Source organism: Pogoniulus pusillus, chromosome 1 (genome assembly GCF_015220805.1).
Source record: "Pogoniulus pusillus isolate bPogPus1 chromosome 1, bPogPus1.pri, whole genome shotgun sequence".
In the NCBI taxonomy this organism is placed as follows: Eukaryota; Metazoa; Chordata; class Aves; order Piciformes; family Lybiidae; genus Pogoniulus; species Pogoniulus pusillus.
In genome coordinates, this window is record NC_087264.1 from 31,722,636 (window position 1) to 31,736,971 (window position 14,336).

The 14,336-nt window shown below is 41.5% G+C and overlaps 1 protein-coding gene across 1 annotated transcript in view; it reads right to left on the minus strand.

The window, feature by feature from the left end:
- RYR3 (ryanodine receptor 3) overlaps positions 1-14,336 on the minus strand; it is a 236,770-nt gene that overhangs the window by 128,227 nt on the left and 94,207 nt on the right. The window contains exons 14-19 of the mRNA XM_064147758.1: positions 13,338-13,473; positions 12,992-13,087; positions 12,190-12,308; positions 9,483-9,616; positions 8,618-8,859; positions 4,510-4,702 (exon numbers count right to left, since the gene is read on the minus strand). Of these exons, the coding sequence (XP_064003828.1) occupies positions 4,510-4,702; positions 8,618-8,859; positions 9,483-9,616; positions 12,190-12,308; positions 12,992-13,087; positions 13,338-13,473 (920 nt within the window). The remainder of the gene's footprint in view (positions 1-4,509; positions 4,703-8,617; positions 8,860-9,482; positions 9,617-12,189; positions 12,309-12,991; positions 13,088-13,337; positions 13,474-14,336) is intronic.

Below are 14,336 nucleotides of genomic sequence, written 5' to 3' on the forward strand. Positions count from 1 at the left end.
TTCTTGAACGCCTCCAGGGACAGCGAATCCACCACCTCCTGGGCAGCCCATTCCAATGGTAAATCACTCTCTCTGGAAAGAACTGTATCCTGTTGTTCTGTTGCTGGTTGCCTGGAAGAAGAGGCCGACTCCCACTTGGCTACAGCCTCCCTTCAGATAGTTGCAGACAGCAATGAGGTCATTCCTGAATCTCCTCCAAGCTAAACACCCTCAGCTCCTTCAGACCCTCCTCACAGGGCTGTGTTCCAGACTCCTCACCAGCTTTGTTGCCCTTCTCTGGACACCTTCCAGTATCTCAACATCCTCTTGAATTGAGGAGCCCACAACTGGACACAGGACTCAAGGTGTGGCATGACCAGTGCTGAATACAGGGGAAGAAAAATCTCCCTTGTCCTACCAGCCACACTGCTCCTGATCCAGGCCAGGATGCCATTGGCTCTCCTGGCCACCTGGGCACACTGCTGGTTCATGTTCAGCTACTATCTACCAGTACCCCCAGGTCCCTTTCTGCCTGGCTGCTTTCCAGCCACTCTGTCCCCAGCCTGTAGCACTGCTCGGGTTTGTTGTGGCCAAAGTGTAGAACCCTGCACTTGGCCTTGTTAAATCTCATCCCATTGGCCTCTGCCCACCCATCCAACCTGTCAAGGTCCCTCTGCAGGGCTCTCCTACCCTCCAACATCTCCACACCTGCTCCTAGCTTGGTGTTATCTGCAAACTTACTGATACTGGACTCAATCCCCTGGTCCAGATCATCAGTAAAGATACTGAACAGGACCAGGCCTGGTGCTGAACCTTGGCTGAGTGCCAACTGGATGTGGCACCATTCACCACCACTCTCTGGGCCTGGCCTTCCAGCCAGTTCTTGACCCATATCAGAGTGAATCTGTCCAAGCCATGAGCTGCCAGCTCTGCCAAGCATTGCCAACTTCTCTCAAAAGTGAAGAACCAGTTTTGCTTCTGAAGAGCAAGAGGGGAGCTTGGATGTGAAGGAGGGAGAAAACATGAAGTGGAATCTGTTAAACCATTTTATGCTTGATAAACAAAGGGAAGATATGCACTGGTATGTGTTAAGTAGTGGATTCCCCTACACTGGTCAGTTTTAAGGTTCAACTCATTTCAACTCCACTATCACCTAGACAGGTTGGACCAGATGATCCTTGGGGTCCTTTCCAACCCAGCATTTTTCCATTAAAAAAATCCTATGAGGACTATTTATACCTCTTGGAAATTTTACAGTTACTTAGTGCATTTGTGTAAGCAGTTGGCATATGAAGAACAAAACACATCACCATGAACAACATATAAATCAAGTAAACTAAAGTCTATCAAATACTATAAGTGGGAATGAGTTTCAGAAGTGTAACTGGGACACCTAAGAAACTCCTACAAGTTTCTGTTTCTTCTCTGATCTGGACTTTTGCATATAAAGGTATAAAAGGAAAACCAAAAAAGACAAAATGTGTCCAACTTCATACTCCAGACCTCATGTAGGTAAGCTCTAGAGGTAAATGACCACAGAAAATCGAAGGCAGCTGTTTTATCTGCAGGGGATTGTGGTGGGCAGCCAGAAGAAGCCTTTATCACACTTTTTACTCAGCTCTAGGGATTTCAGAAGTGTATCAGATTAATCTATATCACTGACAGCAAAAGAGACATTATTAATATAAAGAGAAGAGAAAAATGGAGCATACAAGTTTTCTCAAACAGGATGGATGTAGCCACAAGTCATTTGGGAAAAAAAAAAAAAGGATAAATGAGAAGAAAATGCCCACAGTGAAAACAGTGTGTGGGTCAACAGGTGCTGACAAAGGCTTAGGGAGAAAAGACTGTTGATCGAATGATGAAGCAGACCCAGCATAAAGGACCAAGAAGTCACAAAAAGCCAATAAACCACAATAGAAGTAGAAAAAGAAGAGTTTGTTCTCAGTGTAGAATGCTCTCCTTCCCTCTTGGGCCCAGGACTACCTTGCAGTAACACTGCACTGATGTTAACAGGCACAGAAAATGACAACTAACCTGCTGCTGCCAGTAGCTGCTACTGATTACAGGGGAAAAGGCTTTCACAAAATGCACAGACATCAAATGAGAAGGAAGAAAAAAATAATGACAGCAGTCTAGGTAGATTTCTTACAGAAAAAGAATAATTAACATTTTCAAAAGCTCTTCTACTAATGTAGGTACATAGTAGAGTCACTGTCAGAGAATAAATGAAAATTGAATTATTAAACCCTTCTTAGGCCACTTTTGCTCTGTTGTTATTCTCACCTGAGAAGTTCCCTTAAGCATGAGATACTCCAAGTATTCTTTCTCTGTACTGACCACAGAAGCAACTAATGATTTCTTCACCCCAGAGAAAAGAATGGTTTTTTTTCTTAATTGCTTAATATATGAACCACTTCTAACCTCGGCTTTCTTTTCCTTAAGAAAGCCATAAGCTGCCTGCTCCAGGCATTCTGAACCTTTAGTTCTCAAAAATCCTCCATAGGCTGGAGCAGCTCCGCTGTGAGGACAGGCTGAGGTTGCTGAGGGTGTTCAGCCTGGAAAAGAGAAGGCTCCAGGGGGACCTTACAGCTGCCTGCCAGTACCTGAAGGGATCCTGCAGGAAGGCTGCAGAGGGACTTTTCATCAAGGTGTCTAGAAACAGGACAAGGGGGAATGGTCTGAAACTGAGGCAGAGCAGGGTTAGACTGCAGCTGAGGAAGAAGCTCTTCAGTGTGTGGGTGGTGAGACTCTAGCATAGGCTGCCCAAGGAAGCTGTGGCTGCCTCCTCCCTGGGGGTGTTCCAAGCCTGGTTGGATGTGGCCTTGAGCAGCTGAATCAAGTTAGAGGTGTCCCTGCCCATGGTGGAGAGTTTGGAGCAGATGAGCTCTGAGGGCTCTTCCAACCTAAGCCACTCTGAAAATGTAGCATGTATCAGAGACATCCTCCTCTCAACAAAAGGCAGCCTTTTGCATATTTTCACTCCTCCACAACATCTTACTCTGCTCCTGATTCTCTCTTCCAGGCCTGGCATCCAGCCCATTAGCACTTTGTCTAACTTATTCATATTTTACATGGAAATGCTGCTCAACCTTGGAAAGTTAGGAAAAGCTCACCCTTACTGAAGAATTCTTCTTAATTATCTTGCTATCTTTCCTCCCTAAACCTATGGCCTATCAATACCAGCAACAAACATGAACTGAACAGAACTGGTCATGCTCTAACAGCAGTGCAAGAGGCAGTCCTCTGTTCTTCAGTCAGCTCTGGGATGTGAACACAGCTTTGCAGTCACTTTAGCAGAATGGCCTTTAGAGATTTGCTGAATGAATTAAAGATATAGTAACAAAAGGAGTCTGAAAATGTTAAGTTCGAATCCCAGGTGTTTTAGCTACAAAACAGTAAGAAATAGGGAATATCAGTAGTGAGATCGAGAAGAGCTTCTCCTCAGTTCTTTGTGTTCCCTGCTGTGAATATAGGATCAGCCTGCATGATCATCTGTTGTATTTTTTTAATTCTGACTAAGAAAGCCAAGGAGCATTTTAATTAGTGTCACAGGTGGTACTGTGCCTCCAATGTGCTTTACTCTTGGTGACAAGTGGAATGAGACAAAATTGATTTTCCTGAGGTCAGGCACTACAACTTGGTGTCACGGGTTAGGGGATCCGGTGAGTAAACTCACTGCAGCACAGATTTTTGGAAAGCCAGGAAAAATGAAGTTGTATTTCTTACAGTTTAAACTACATCATAGAATCAAGCAGTTTGGAAGAGACCTCCAAGATCATCCAGTCCAACCTAGCACCCAGCCCTATCCAACCAACTAGACCATGGCACTAAGTGCCTCATCCAGCCTCTTCTTGAACACCTACAGGGACAGCAACTCCATCACCTCCCTGGGCAACCCATTCCAAAGCCAATCACTCTCCCTGTGAAGAACTTCCTCCTCACATCCAGCTTATACATCCCCCAACACAACTTGAGACTGTGTCCCCTTGTTCTGTAATATAACAATACAAGGAGAATAAACTACTAGAGAAAATATAATAACCTTAAGAAAGATGGGGAAGGGGTCAAGTGGCAGCAAAGCAGCAAAAGCAGCAGCAGCCAAAACAGTGGCGAAGGAAGGTAGCAGCAGGCGCAGAAGAAGCAGCAAGGGGAAGGTACAAGCTGTGCTTCCAGACATAAGGCTCTTGATGCTCCAACTAATTATATTAACTTATCCATTGTTGCCATTTTATGGCCTGTCCCTAGAATGCTCACCTCTCCACTCAGAGCTTCCACTTCTAAGCTTCTCTGTTCTGAATTTTTTTATGTCTAGCTCAAACAGCCACACTTGAGGAAATTGCTAACAGGCTCCCATTTCACCCTTAAGGGAAATCACCATTTAACAGATCAGCATGTTCCTGTCTCCCTCCCAGCTGCTGGTTGGGCAGAACCAAACCAACAAAACAGAATGAATTATACATTAATTTGAACAATACTTTGTGTGACAAGAGAGCAGAGAAAACAGCATTAAAATGAAGTTTCACTTACTTCACACCTGCTGATAAGCTTACAACTGGGAAGAAGAACCCTTCTGTACTGAAGTTCTCAAACATTCCTTGCACAGGCTGTCCGTTAATGCGGAAAGAAATACTGGGGACACCTAAATCCAAGCAGCAGCTAACCACATCATCAGACGCTAATAAGTGCTGATTGACAGAAGCTACAGCTCTGGGTACTCGGCCTAGGAGAAAAAGTATTCAGTAATAAGAAGCTTTAAGCAGATTCTCACAGGTTTAAGCATAAAATTATTTCCTCTAAAGCAGCGTCAGGTTTTGTGTTTGCAGTCACAAAGACATGACCTTGCCTTCATCTGTTTCACGAACAGCTCTGCTTTTAGAGGCAGAGAGAGAATCAACGTTCTTCAAACTGATGTGTCACAGAAAAGAGCATAAGCAACAAATAATTTGTGATCCCTAACACTGTTTGCATGGCAGAAGATGCCCAGCTTAAATCAGGAAGGTCATGCTGCAGCCTGAGGTGCAGAAAAAGATGCCCTCTTCGTAGAGCTGACATTGAAACATTCAGGGCTATCTTCCTTTAGTTCTTTGTGAAATACCAGATTCACTTACCTGGAAATATCCAGCAGGAAGACACTGGAAGTGGTTTCCCAGAGAAGTTGTGAATGCCTTATCACTAGAAGTGTTCATGGTTAAGTCTGCACAGGGCTCTGAGCATGCTCACATGGTTAAGATGCTCATGGCAGTGAGGTTGAAATTAAATGATCTGTAAAAGGTCTTTTTAAAACTATTCAATGGTCTGATAAATCCACTAGAGCTGTGACTGTGAGCAACACCCAACTTTAGATGGATCAGTAATTTAATGGGCCAGGCTTTGCTTATCAACTACAGCCATAAACTGAACAGGGGGAACTTCATTTTCCCTACTTGGCAAGGTAGAACCATACAACCATCCAGTGGACTCAACAATTATAACAATTAACTAGGAACAATGTTATCTGAACAAATCTAAATATACACAGTTACAAATAACTGCAGTTAGTACAGGAGTGTATTTTTAGCCAAGGATTATCTCTTCAGAAGTCCTTTCAAAACAATTCCCCTGAAAACACTGTATCTTAACTGTAAATCAAGTCTAATTAAGCAGTTCAGCACTATTCCAAATTATTGTGCTTGGAACTTCTTAAGAACAACTCAATTCAGCTGTAAGCACTTTGAATTTCCCCTTAGTGCAGGAGATGAGCTGGAAGAGACTTTCCAGAACTGTAGTTGTGAGGGTCAGTTAATGCTCCATTTTGTAGTAATGATTTATTCAGCCACTTCCAATGGTTCTGCTACAGATGTCTTCCAGCCTACTCCCCAATATAATCACTTCTCTCACTTCATAATTGTTCAGGAATTGAACTTTTTTTTTTTTTGGCTGAAAAGAAAACTAGAAGTGTGCACACAGAGAGATGATTTATATACAAAATCCTAGGCTAGAACGATGCCGATAGAACTGCACAGTCAAGCACACCCAAAGAAGGAAACGTCAGAATGAAGGCACAACCCCAAATGCAGCATCTCAGTGGATGCTGTGGTTACAACATCCCTCCTCATTGTGTGGGCACACACTATCTTTAGCAATTAAAGGGTACCCAACTCTACTGGGCACTTCAAGGTAATAAGAAGTATGGGAAAACGAATGGTTTTGCTCACCCTTCTTGAACAGCATGCAGTAAACAAAGAACAAGTCACAAACAGAACTAATTAGAGGATAACTATCGTTAGTACAATGTGTGCAAGGGAGACCTGGAAGGAAGAAGAACAGGCTGCTGCCTCACTGGGGGCTGTACACACAAGCATTGAAATATGCCCTTTTTTTTTCCTGCCAACGTCTTCATGCTCATGGATGGCTACAGACTCTAGAAACAGAGCTGTTGATCTAAGGCAGATCTATGGAGTGTGCTTATGATGAAGTCTTTCCTAAGTTCACAGAATCTTAGAGGTTGGAAGTGACCTCCAGAGATCACCCAATCCAACTCACCTGCCAAGGAGGGATCACCCAGGGTAGTTCACACAGGAATGCATTCAGGGGGGTTTGGAAAGTCTCCAGAGAAGGAGACGCCACAACCTCTCTGGACAGACTACTCCAGTGCTCTGTCACTCTCACTGTAAAGAAGTTTCTCATGCTGAGGTGAAACCTTCATTGTTCCCATTTTTGGGAGGAATTTTAAAAGACTTTCCATAAGGAACAGATAAACTCCTGGCTTAGCAAACTGTTATGAAATATCCTTGAAGACAAAATTCCTATCTCAGTGTTTGAACATCGCAGAGGTGGACCAGAGCTGTCTAACTTCAGGAAAAAAATATTTACACCGCATTCCAGTAAACCCAGTCAGTTTTCAATTCAGTTCTGTCCTGTGCCAAAGACCCAGCCAACAAAACTTGTTCTCAAGCAATTTATGATTAGCAAAGACATAAAGCAGGGAAAAAACATTGTATTGATGTGGTCTAAAAAGGTAAATGAGAGGTGATGCTCCTACTTCATCTATAGTCTTAAGAAAAGCTTCTGTATGAAAGACCTTTAGACAGATTATTACACATTTAAAACACAAAATCTAATTTAAAAGACAGCTCTGGCAGTATCTGCCAAAGTACAGTATCTAAAATCACCTAGAAACGTTAGCACCTCTTGCACTTCCTTTCACTTCACTTTGCTTTCTCCTTCCACTACTTATTGATAGTTCAGTTAAGTCTGATGTTACAAAGTTAGCAGAGGATGTAATGAAGGGCATACAACTAATGATCTAATTTTCCTATTTTATAGCTCTATGCATTATCTCTGAAGTTTTCCTTATTTGCAGAGTATTTAGGAACTTTGAAGTGAAAAGAGCCATCAGCATTTCCTTTGTTGCCATTTGGTTCTTACAGCCACCCAACAGCCCTTTGCTCCTTGCTTCTACAGGCACATCGGCATAGTTAGAAGCTATTCTGCTTGTTTATCAAAGTATATTCTAGCTCCCTTTCCCTGGATATTGTACTATGGGAGGCATAACCAAGCCAAAATCCCAGCTCCAAATCAACTTCCCAGCTATTCCTGGAAGTTTTTTATGTGAAGCTGGATAGAGCTCTGAGCAACCTGATCTAGTGTGAGGTGTCTGGGCACCAGAATCCTTGGTGGTTTGTTTTCATAACACGCTCATGATTATACAAATTCTTTGAGCTGCAACACTTCACAGCAGCCCTCCTGCAAAGCCTTTTCACTCTTCCAGACTGCTTACTCAAATCTACCTAATTGCAAAGGCCTCTACTTTCTTGGTAACTCAGCCCACTAACATTTTCAGTTTTCTCTTTAACACAGAATCAGGAATAAGACCATAAATTTACTGCCCTGGATCCTTAAGTGACCACAAAATATGCATTTGCTAGCATTCATTAACTCCCTTCTTTACAGGCTGCAACAGCAACCTCTTTGCTGCAGCAATGACTCTCCTGGATTACTGTACACAGTAAGAACTGTTCCTAGAAAAACTTTTTTCCTGCTAAGCCTATTTTAGAGAATAAGATGAAAAATACTTATTCAAACAGCATAGCAGCTACAGGCTCACAGTTTGATAATGCACCACAGAAATTTTTGCTCTACAAGCAACTGACATTGGTAATAGTGCAACAATTCTTATTTCTGGCTGAGAAAATTACTTCTAACTTCGTCAAAATATTTATCAACATTTCAGTTTAATTTATTAAATCTATGAGAAACAAGGACAATAATGTATTCATTTTTTCAACTGCAGATCCAAAGTGAAAGAACAACGCAAACCAAGATCCATACACAGTGAATTTGTCTTGGATCAATACAGCCATTCATTTTGAACACAAACACTCAAGTCAGTATTGATCTAGATCAGGAAAATGCCCTTTTTTTTTTGATCAAATTCATGAAAATAGAAGCATCCTAAAAGCACAACTGGTATAATTCAATACTGACTAAACTCTCAGACACAGAGCCTGATCTGAGCTTCTGAATAACTGCATGGTATCCTGAAATTCTGAGTGCAGCTCACTACAAAATAGCAAGCTGCATACAGACAGGTTCTGAAGGCAAAGGTAAGCAAGTGCTAAGTGCAAGGATAACTGGAAGTGAACAAAATACTCACCAGACCAGAGATGAAGGCCATCAAAACCGTAAGAGTACAGGTCATCACCAACACCATTGCCTCCCCATCCTTCTCCACCTCCAGGATAGGGGGCATAACCTGAAGTAGATGCCCATCCAACTCGTAAATGGGTGGGTTCTGCCGTCAGGAAGGGATCAACCTGATCAATTATTAACTCGAAGTACCACTTCTTGTATTGTGCAGAACCCTCAGCAACACCCAGAAAGATGTTTGGCCTTATGCTAAAAAAGAAAATGCAAGGCAATTAGTGTAAACATAAAATGCACCACAGAAATCAGACTCCTGTCAACCAGCCAAATTCACTTTGCAAACACAGTGAAGTTAGATGGGGGCACCTTGCTTCTAATATTTTCTTATATGTCCCTTTTAATTACTTCATCAAATTTCTCTAGAATCAAGTATAGGATCCATGCTTTGAAAAATTTAAGAGTCAAAGGAGGAATAACATAAGAACATCCTAAAATCAATAAAGCAAGAGTGAAGTTGGCAGGAAACCAAATTCCTTTTAAATCACTCAAGTACTTCACAACATTTAGATACTCTGTAATGATTATTAGGTAAAGCCAGGTTTTGCTTTGAGTGAGGAACCAGCAACTTACCTCTTCCCATTTCAGAACAGATTTTACTGTCAATTAGCAATACTGGAGCACAGCATCCATACTGATAGTAAAAATATTTATTTCAGAAGTGAATACGTAAATAGTTTAGTACATAAACACTTTAACACATAGACACTTCCTAAAGTGTGTCTCTCAATACTGAAAGCTGGGGAACACCTTCTAGGTTCTGGTATTCTCACTTACTCATTAAGGACCTCTAACTCCCATAAAACATGTCACTATACCTTGTCACATCATTGATCAAACGTGTTTGCAGGAGTAAGTCTCTTCTAGGCAGTAGATTGTCACTGATCAAATTCTGATTGGCACGAACTGCAACTCCGTTACAGACACAGAGAGAGCAAAGCACATCAAGAACCTTAAAAAAAAAATTGATCAGAAGAAGACCAGATAAAGAGAGCTGCATACAGCATTATTGTTCAGTTAGCTCAATTTGTATTTAGAACAGACCTAAAGGAAGGAATAGAACACACACTATCATTATTGCGTGCTAAATACTGCTCAGATATATGTCCAGAGAAGGGCCACGAAGACGATCCAAGGGTTGAAATGTGATGGTTTGGGCTCTTACCCGCCCCCCACACTTTTAGGTACCCAGCTAACTCAGACGGACCCTGGGAATATAGACGAAGCAAGTTATTTACAGCTAGCAGAATTTACAAGCAGCTATTTACAATATATACAGTTATATACAGAAATGTACAAAAGGATAAACAATACAAAAGCACAACTCCCCTCCCAGAAACCTGAGTCCCCAGGAGGGGCTTTCAAACCACCCCAACACCTCCCCCAGCCCTCTCAACCTTACTCCAGTTCTCAGGAAGAAGAGAGGTGCGGCCAAGAGGTTAGGGAGCAAGGTTAGTGGGAGCAAGGTTAATGAGATGTGAGGACAGGCTGAGGGAACTGGGGGTGTTCAGATTAGAGAAGGCTCCAGAGAGACCTTACAGCTGCCTGCCAGTACGTGAAAGGATCCTGCTGGAAGGTTGCAGAGGGACTTTTCATCAGGGTGTCTAGAGACAGGACAAGGGGGAATGGTTTGAAGCTAAGGCAGAGCAAGGTTAGACTGAAGTTGAGGAAGAAGTTCTTTGGTGGGAGGGTGGTGAAACTCTAGCATAGGCTGCCCAGGGAGGTGGTGGCTGCCTCCTCCCTAGGGGTGTTCCAAGCCTGGTTGGATGTGGCCTTGAGCAGCTGAATCAAGTTAGAGGTGTCCCTGCCCATGGTGGGGAGGTTGGAGGAGATGAACTCTGAGATCCCTTCCAACCTAAGCCATCCTCTGATTCTACGATATGGACAAGCAGTGTCTGTAATGCTGACACAGGACAGCAAATGGTCCTAGAATACAAATTCAGGACACAACATTTGCAAAATACCTTCATCAGGTTCCTCATTCACACTGCTTTCAAATCACTCATTTTCAAGACAATTTTGCTTAATAATGTTACTGTTAGTCATTTCTCAAATCATAACAGAATTCCTCATCTAGCAGGAGGACAAGACAGACTGTTTCCAGAGTAACCACAGAATTAATGACTTCACATGACTGCAATAATTACTGCCATGGAGGCAAAGATATTACAAACAGAAATGCATGAACCCATTTTCCTTTCCTGCTTTCAAGTCTCAATATGAGATCTACATTAAGATGCTCCATCTGAAAGGTTTCCTTTGCAGGTGACTGCAGTACAATGATCTTCCTAACAGTTAAAAATAGTAATAGAAAGTTACTAAAAGCTTCCACTTTTTTCCTAAGCCTGCTTATACCAATTCATACTCCTTAGCCACGCCTTATTTTTCTCTTTGTCCAAACTTGCCATTGGTTGAGTTCTCTGCACTACCTTCCCCTAGAAACCAGAGATTTCAGCTCACTAAAAATTCCTCTGTTCCTCTTCTGGGTTATCAATCTTTCAAATAACATTTTAACCGAGGAAGGAAACTCAGATCAGAAAATAACATGTAGAAATACATCCTATTTTGAGTTGTGATGTCATCCTGATGGCAGCTAGAAACTGTGCTCATCTTCTCATAATAAATTGCACATTGATGTCTAAATAAATTGTCACCATTATTTCTTCTGGTATAGCTCAGAGTTTTTAATCTTTATTCCAAACACCTGTTTTCAGATAGTTGAATTATTTTTCCAATTTCTCATTTTGTTCTGTTCTTTTCTACTACTACCATTATGACAGTGCAGGATTTAATTCTTTGTTTCTGGAGGTGCAGCAATGGCAGTTCACTGCTTCTACAGAGCTCTCACAATGAAAGCTACTCAGTCCACATACTTGCAGCCACCAGAATGCTTTATTTTCTCAGCATATCTAAAACTCTTACTGGTTGCCTACATTTCTTAACTGTCTGCCATACATATTTGCTCTTTTTGAAACTGGAAAGCAATTACAGATGAGACAGTTTTTAAACCTCAGCAAAGCAATTTTGCAGATGGACTTCAAGGTTGTTTTATTTCTTGAAAGGTACTAGAATCATGATCTGCATGTAGACGAAGACGATCAGAGGGCTGGAGCACTTGCTCTACGGAGACAGGCTGTGAGAGTTGGTCTGTTCAGCCTGGAGAGGAGAAAGCTCCAGGGCAACCTTGAAGCAGCCTTCCAGCACTGGAAACGAGGGGCACAAGAAGGATGGCAAGGGATTTTTTACAAGAGCTAGTAGTGAGAATGAATTAATCTTCAGGAGGGCAGATTTAGGCTGGATATTGGGAATAAGTTCTTTGCAGTGAGAGTGGTGAAACACTGGCACAGGTTGTGCTCAATGGCAGGCTGGATGAGGCCTTGAGCAACCTGCTCTAGTGGAAGGTGTTGTAATTGGATGATCTCAAGGTCTCTTCCAACCTAAAGTATCCTATGAATCCAGCCATTTCTCTGGGATTTGAACAACTCACTGAGAGGTGCTCAATGCACCCCGATTCACCATCCATACCTTGTAATTGCGCCCGTGCTTATCCAGGAGGGAAATGATAGACTTGATGTGCTCTTCAGCTATCATGTTTAAAGCTTCAGGGCTTTCAATCAAGATGCAGTGCAACACTTCCAAAATACCTGCATGAAGGCCATGGAAATCATGTTGTTATTAAATCATCTGTACAACTGACACAATCTAAAAGCTCAGCAAATAACAGAGCATATTTCTCCAGCCTAAAAAGAGAATGAAAACACCTAGAAAGTACTGATATGAACATGATGTGAACTGTGCTTGGCATAAATACATTATGAAGCTGTCCCTTTTGGGTTTCTCTTGAAAAACCAGAATTTAAAAACTACTTGTGTAAAATGTAAGCTTAGCTCCTCCTTTTCAATGGTAAAGGTTTCAAGGGAGAGCACTGCATAATAATTCAGTATTTTGTTCAACATCTCACAGCTGAAAACTCTTCTCTTTCCATAAATATGTTACCTCTACTTGTGCCCATAAGTAGCTCTGCTGTTATTTGATAGCAATGGCATAGCAGTCTTGATAGGTGACCCATTAATGCACTGAACTCATGCTCAGCACTGACTGGATGTAGTACTGCACACATCAAATGTGAGGAACTAAAGCATGCTACAAAACTATATCTGCTTAAATGTATTACTTAGGTCACTTCAAAAAACGCAGCCTATTTGTTTTCTAATGCATGTTGATTTCAAGGAAAACTGTCAGTTCTAAACTGCCTTTCATTATAAATGTCAGAGCAGTTCTGTGTGGTATAGTGATAGTTATTTTATGCTGGTAAAAAGAGTCTCACCTGAGGAAGATTCTACTCTGTCCAATTTACTTATTAGCCAATCGAGGTTGCCGGAAAACTGAGTGCAATTGTTTCTGTTGCCACGAATGAGAGCAGCTGGAAAAAAAACCCAGGAGATATCATTTCAGAAGAGAAAATTTCCTTTTCAACTCACCAATGATATGTTTCACATTTGTCCAGTAGGTGAAACATTTCTTGTTCTATTCCTTCCTACAGTAAGTGGGAAGATATATTGCAGAAGTTGAAGCTCAAGTGACAGAATAAATAACACCAAGTGTTCTTTGGTGAAAATATAAAAAATATCTATTACAGCTTTTTTTTTACATTAGTAGACTACAGAACTTACCTAACAATTTGTAAAGGAGATTCAAAATTTCTTTCCATGCTGCACTGTGCTCTTCTCTTGTGAGTCCTGCAAAATGAGCTGTGCTGTTGTAGTCATTGAAGCGATCGATGCAGTTCAAAACTAGGGCCAGCATTCCCTAAAGGTGCATGACAGAGAGGAAAGCAAACTGTACATGAAAAAGTATTTGTTGTCCTTTCAGAAGATCTTGTCCTGTACACATTTAAAAGCTGCATCATCTTAGATTAAAAATATTCTCTTAGTCTACTTACAAGAAGGTAGGGGTGGCATCTTCTAATTAGTATCAGGTGATAGGATGAGAGGAAATGGCCTGAAATGGTGCCAAGGGAGGGTTAGGTTGGAGATTAGGAAAAATTTCTTTGCTTCAGGAGTGGCCAGAGATTGGAACAGGCTGCCCAGAGAGGTGGTGAAGCCATGGCACTTTGGGACACGATTTAATAGCCACAGTAATACGAGGCTGATGGGTGGACTCAATGATCTCAGAGGTCTTTTCCAACCCAAACAGTCCTGTGATTCCAAGATTTGCCTATGGATTTTCCTATATCCATTTTAGAGAAACATAGTTCTATACTGCTCCTCACTCAGCTAAGTATTATAAAAAGGAATAAGCAAAGCTGAAAAGAACTTTGATGATTTTCATGAATAGACTTGTATATAAAATCTTCCTTATATAGGAAAAAACCTACAGAAATGTCTATACAAAGGAACTGTTGTTAATTAGGAGAGGAGGAAATTTTACTATGCATCAAAAAATCTGTTAAACAAACAAGGTCAAATATGGTGGTAGTTTTAATTTGTTTCATTGGAGACTCAAATGGTATTGAAGACCTGCAAGCAATCCAGACAGGTTTGAAAACACTGTACAACGTATTTCCTATTTAGACAGAAGGGCAATTATTCCATTTTTCAGAGAGGTGCAATTCCACAGTTAGTAATACATATCCTTGTCTAAAAGTAGTATTCTTCCAGTTTCTAGAGAGA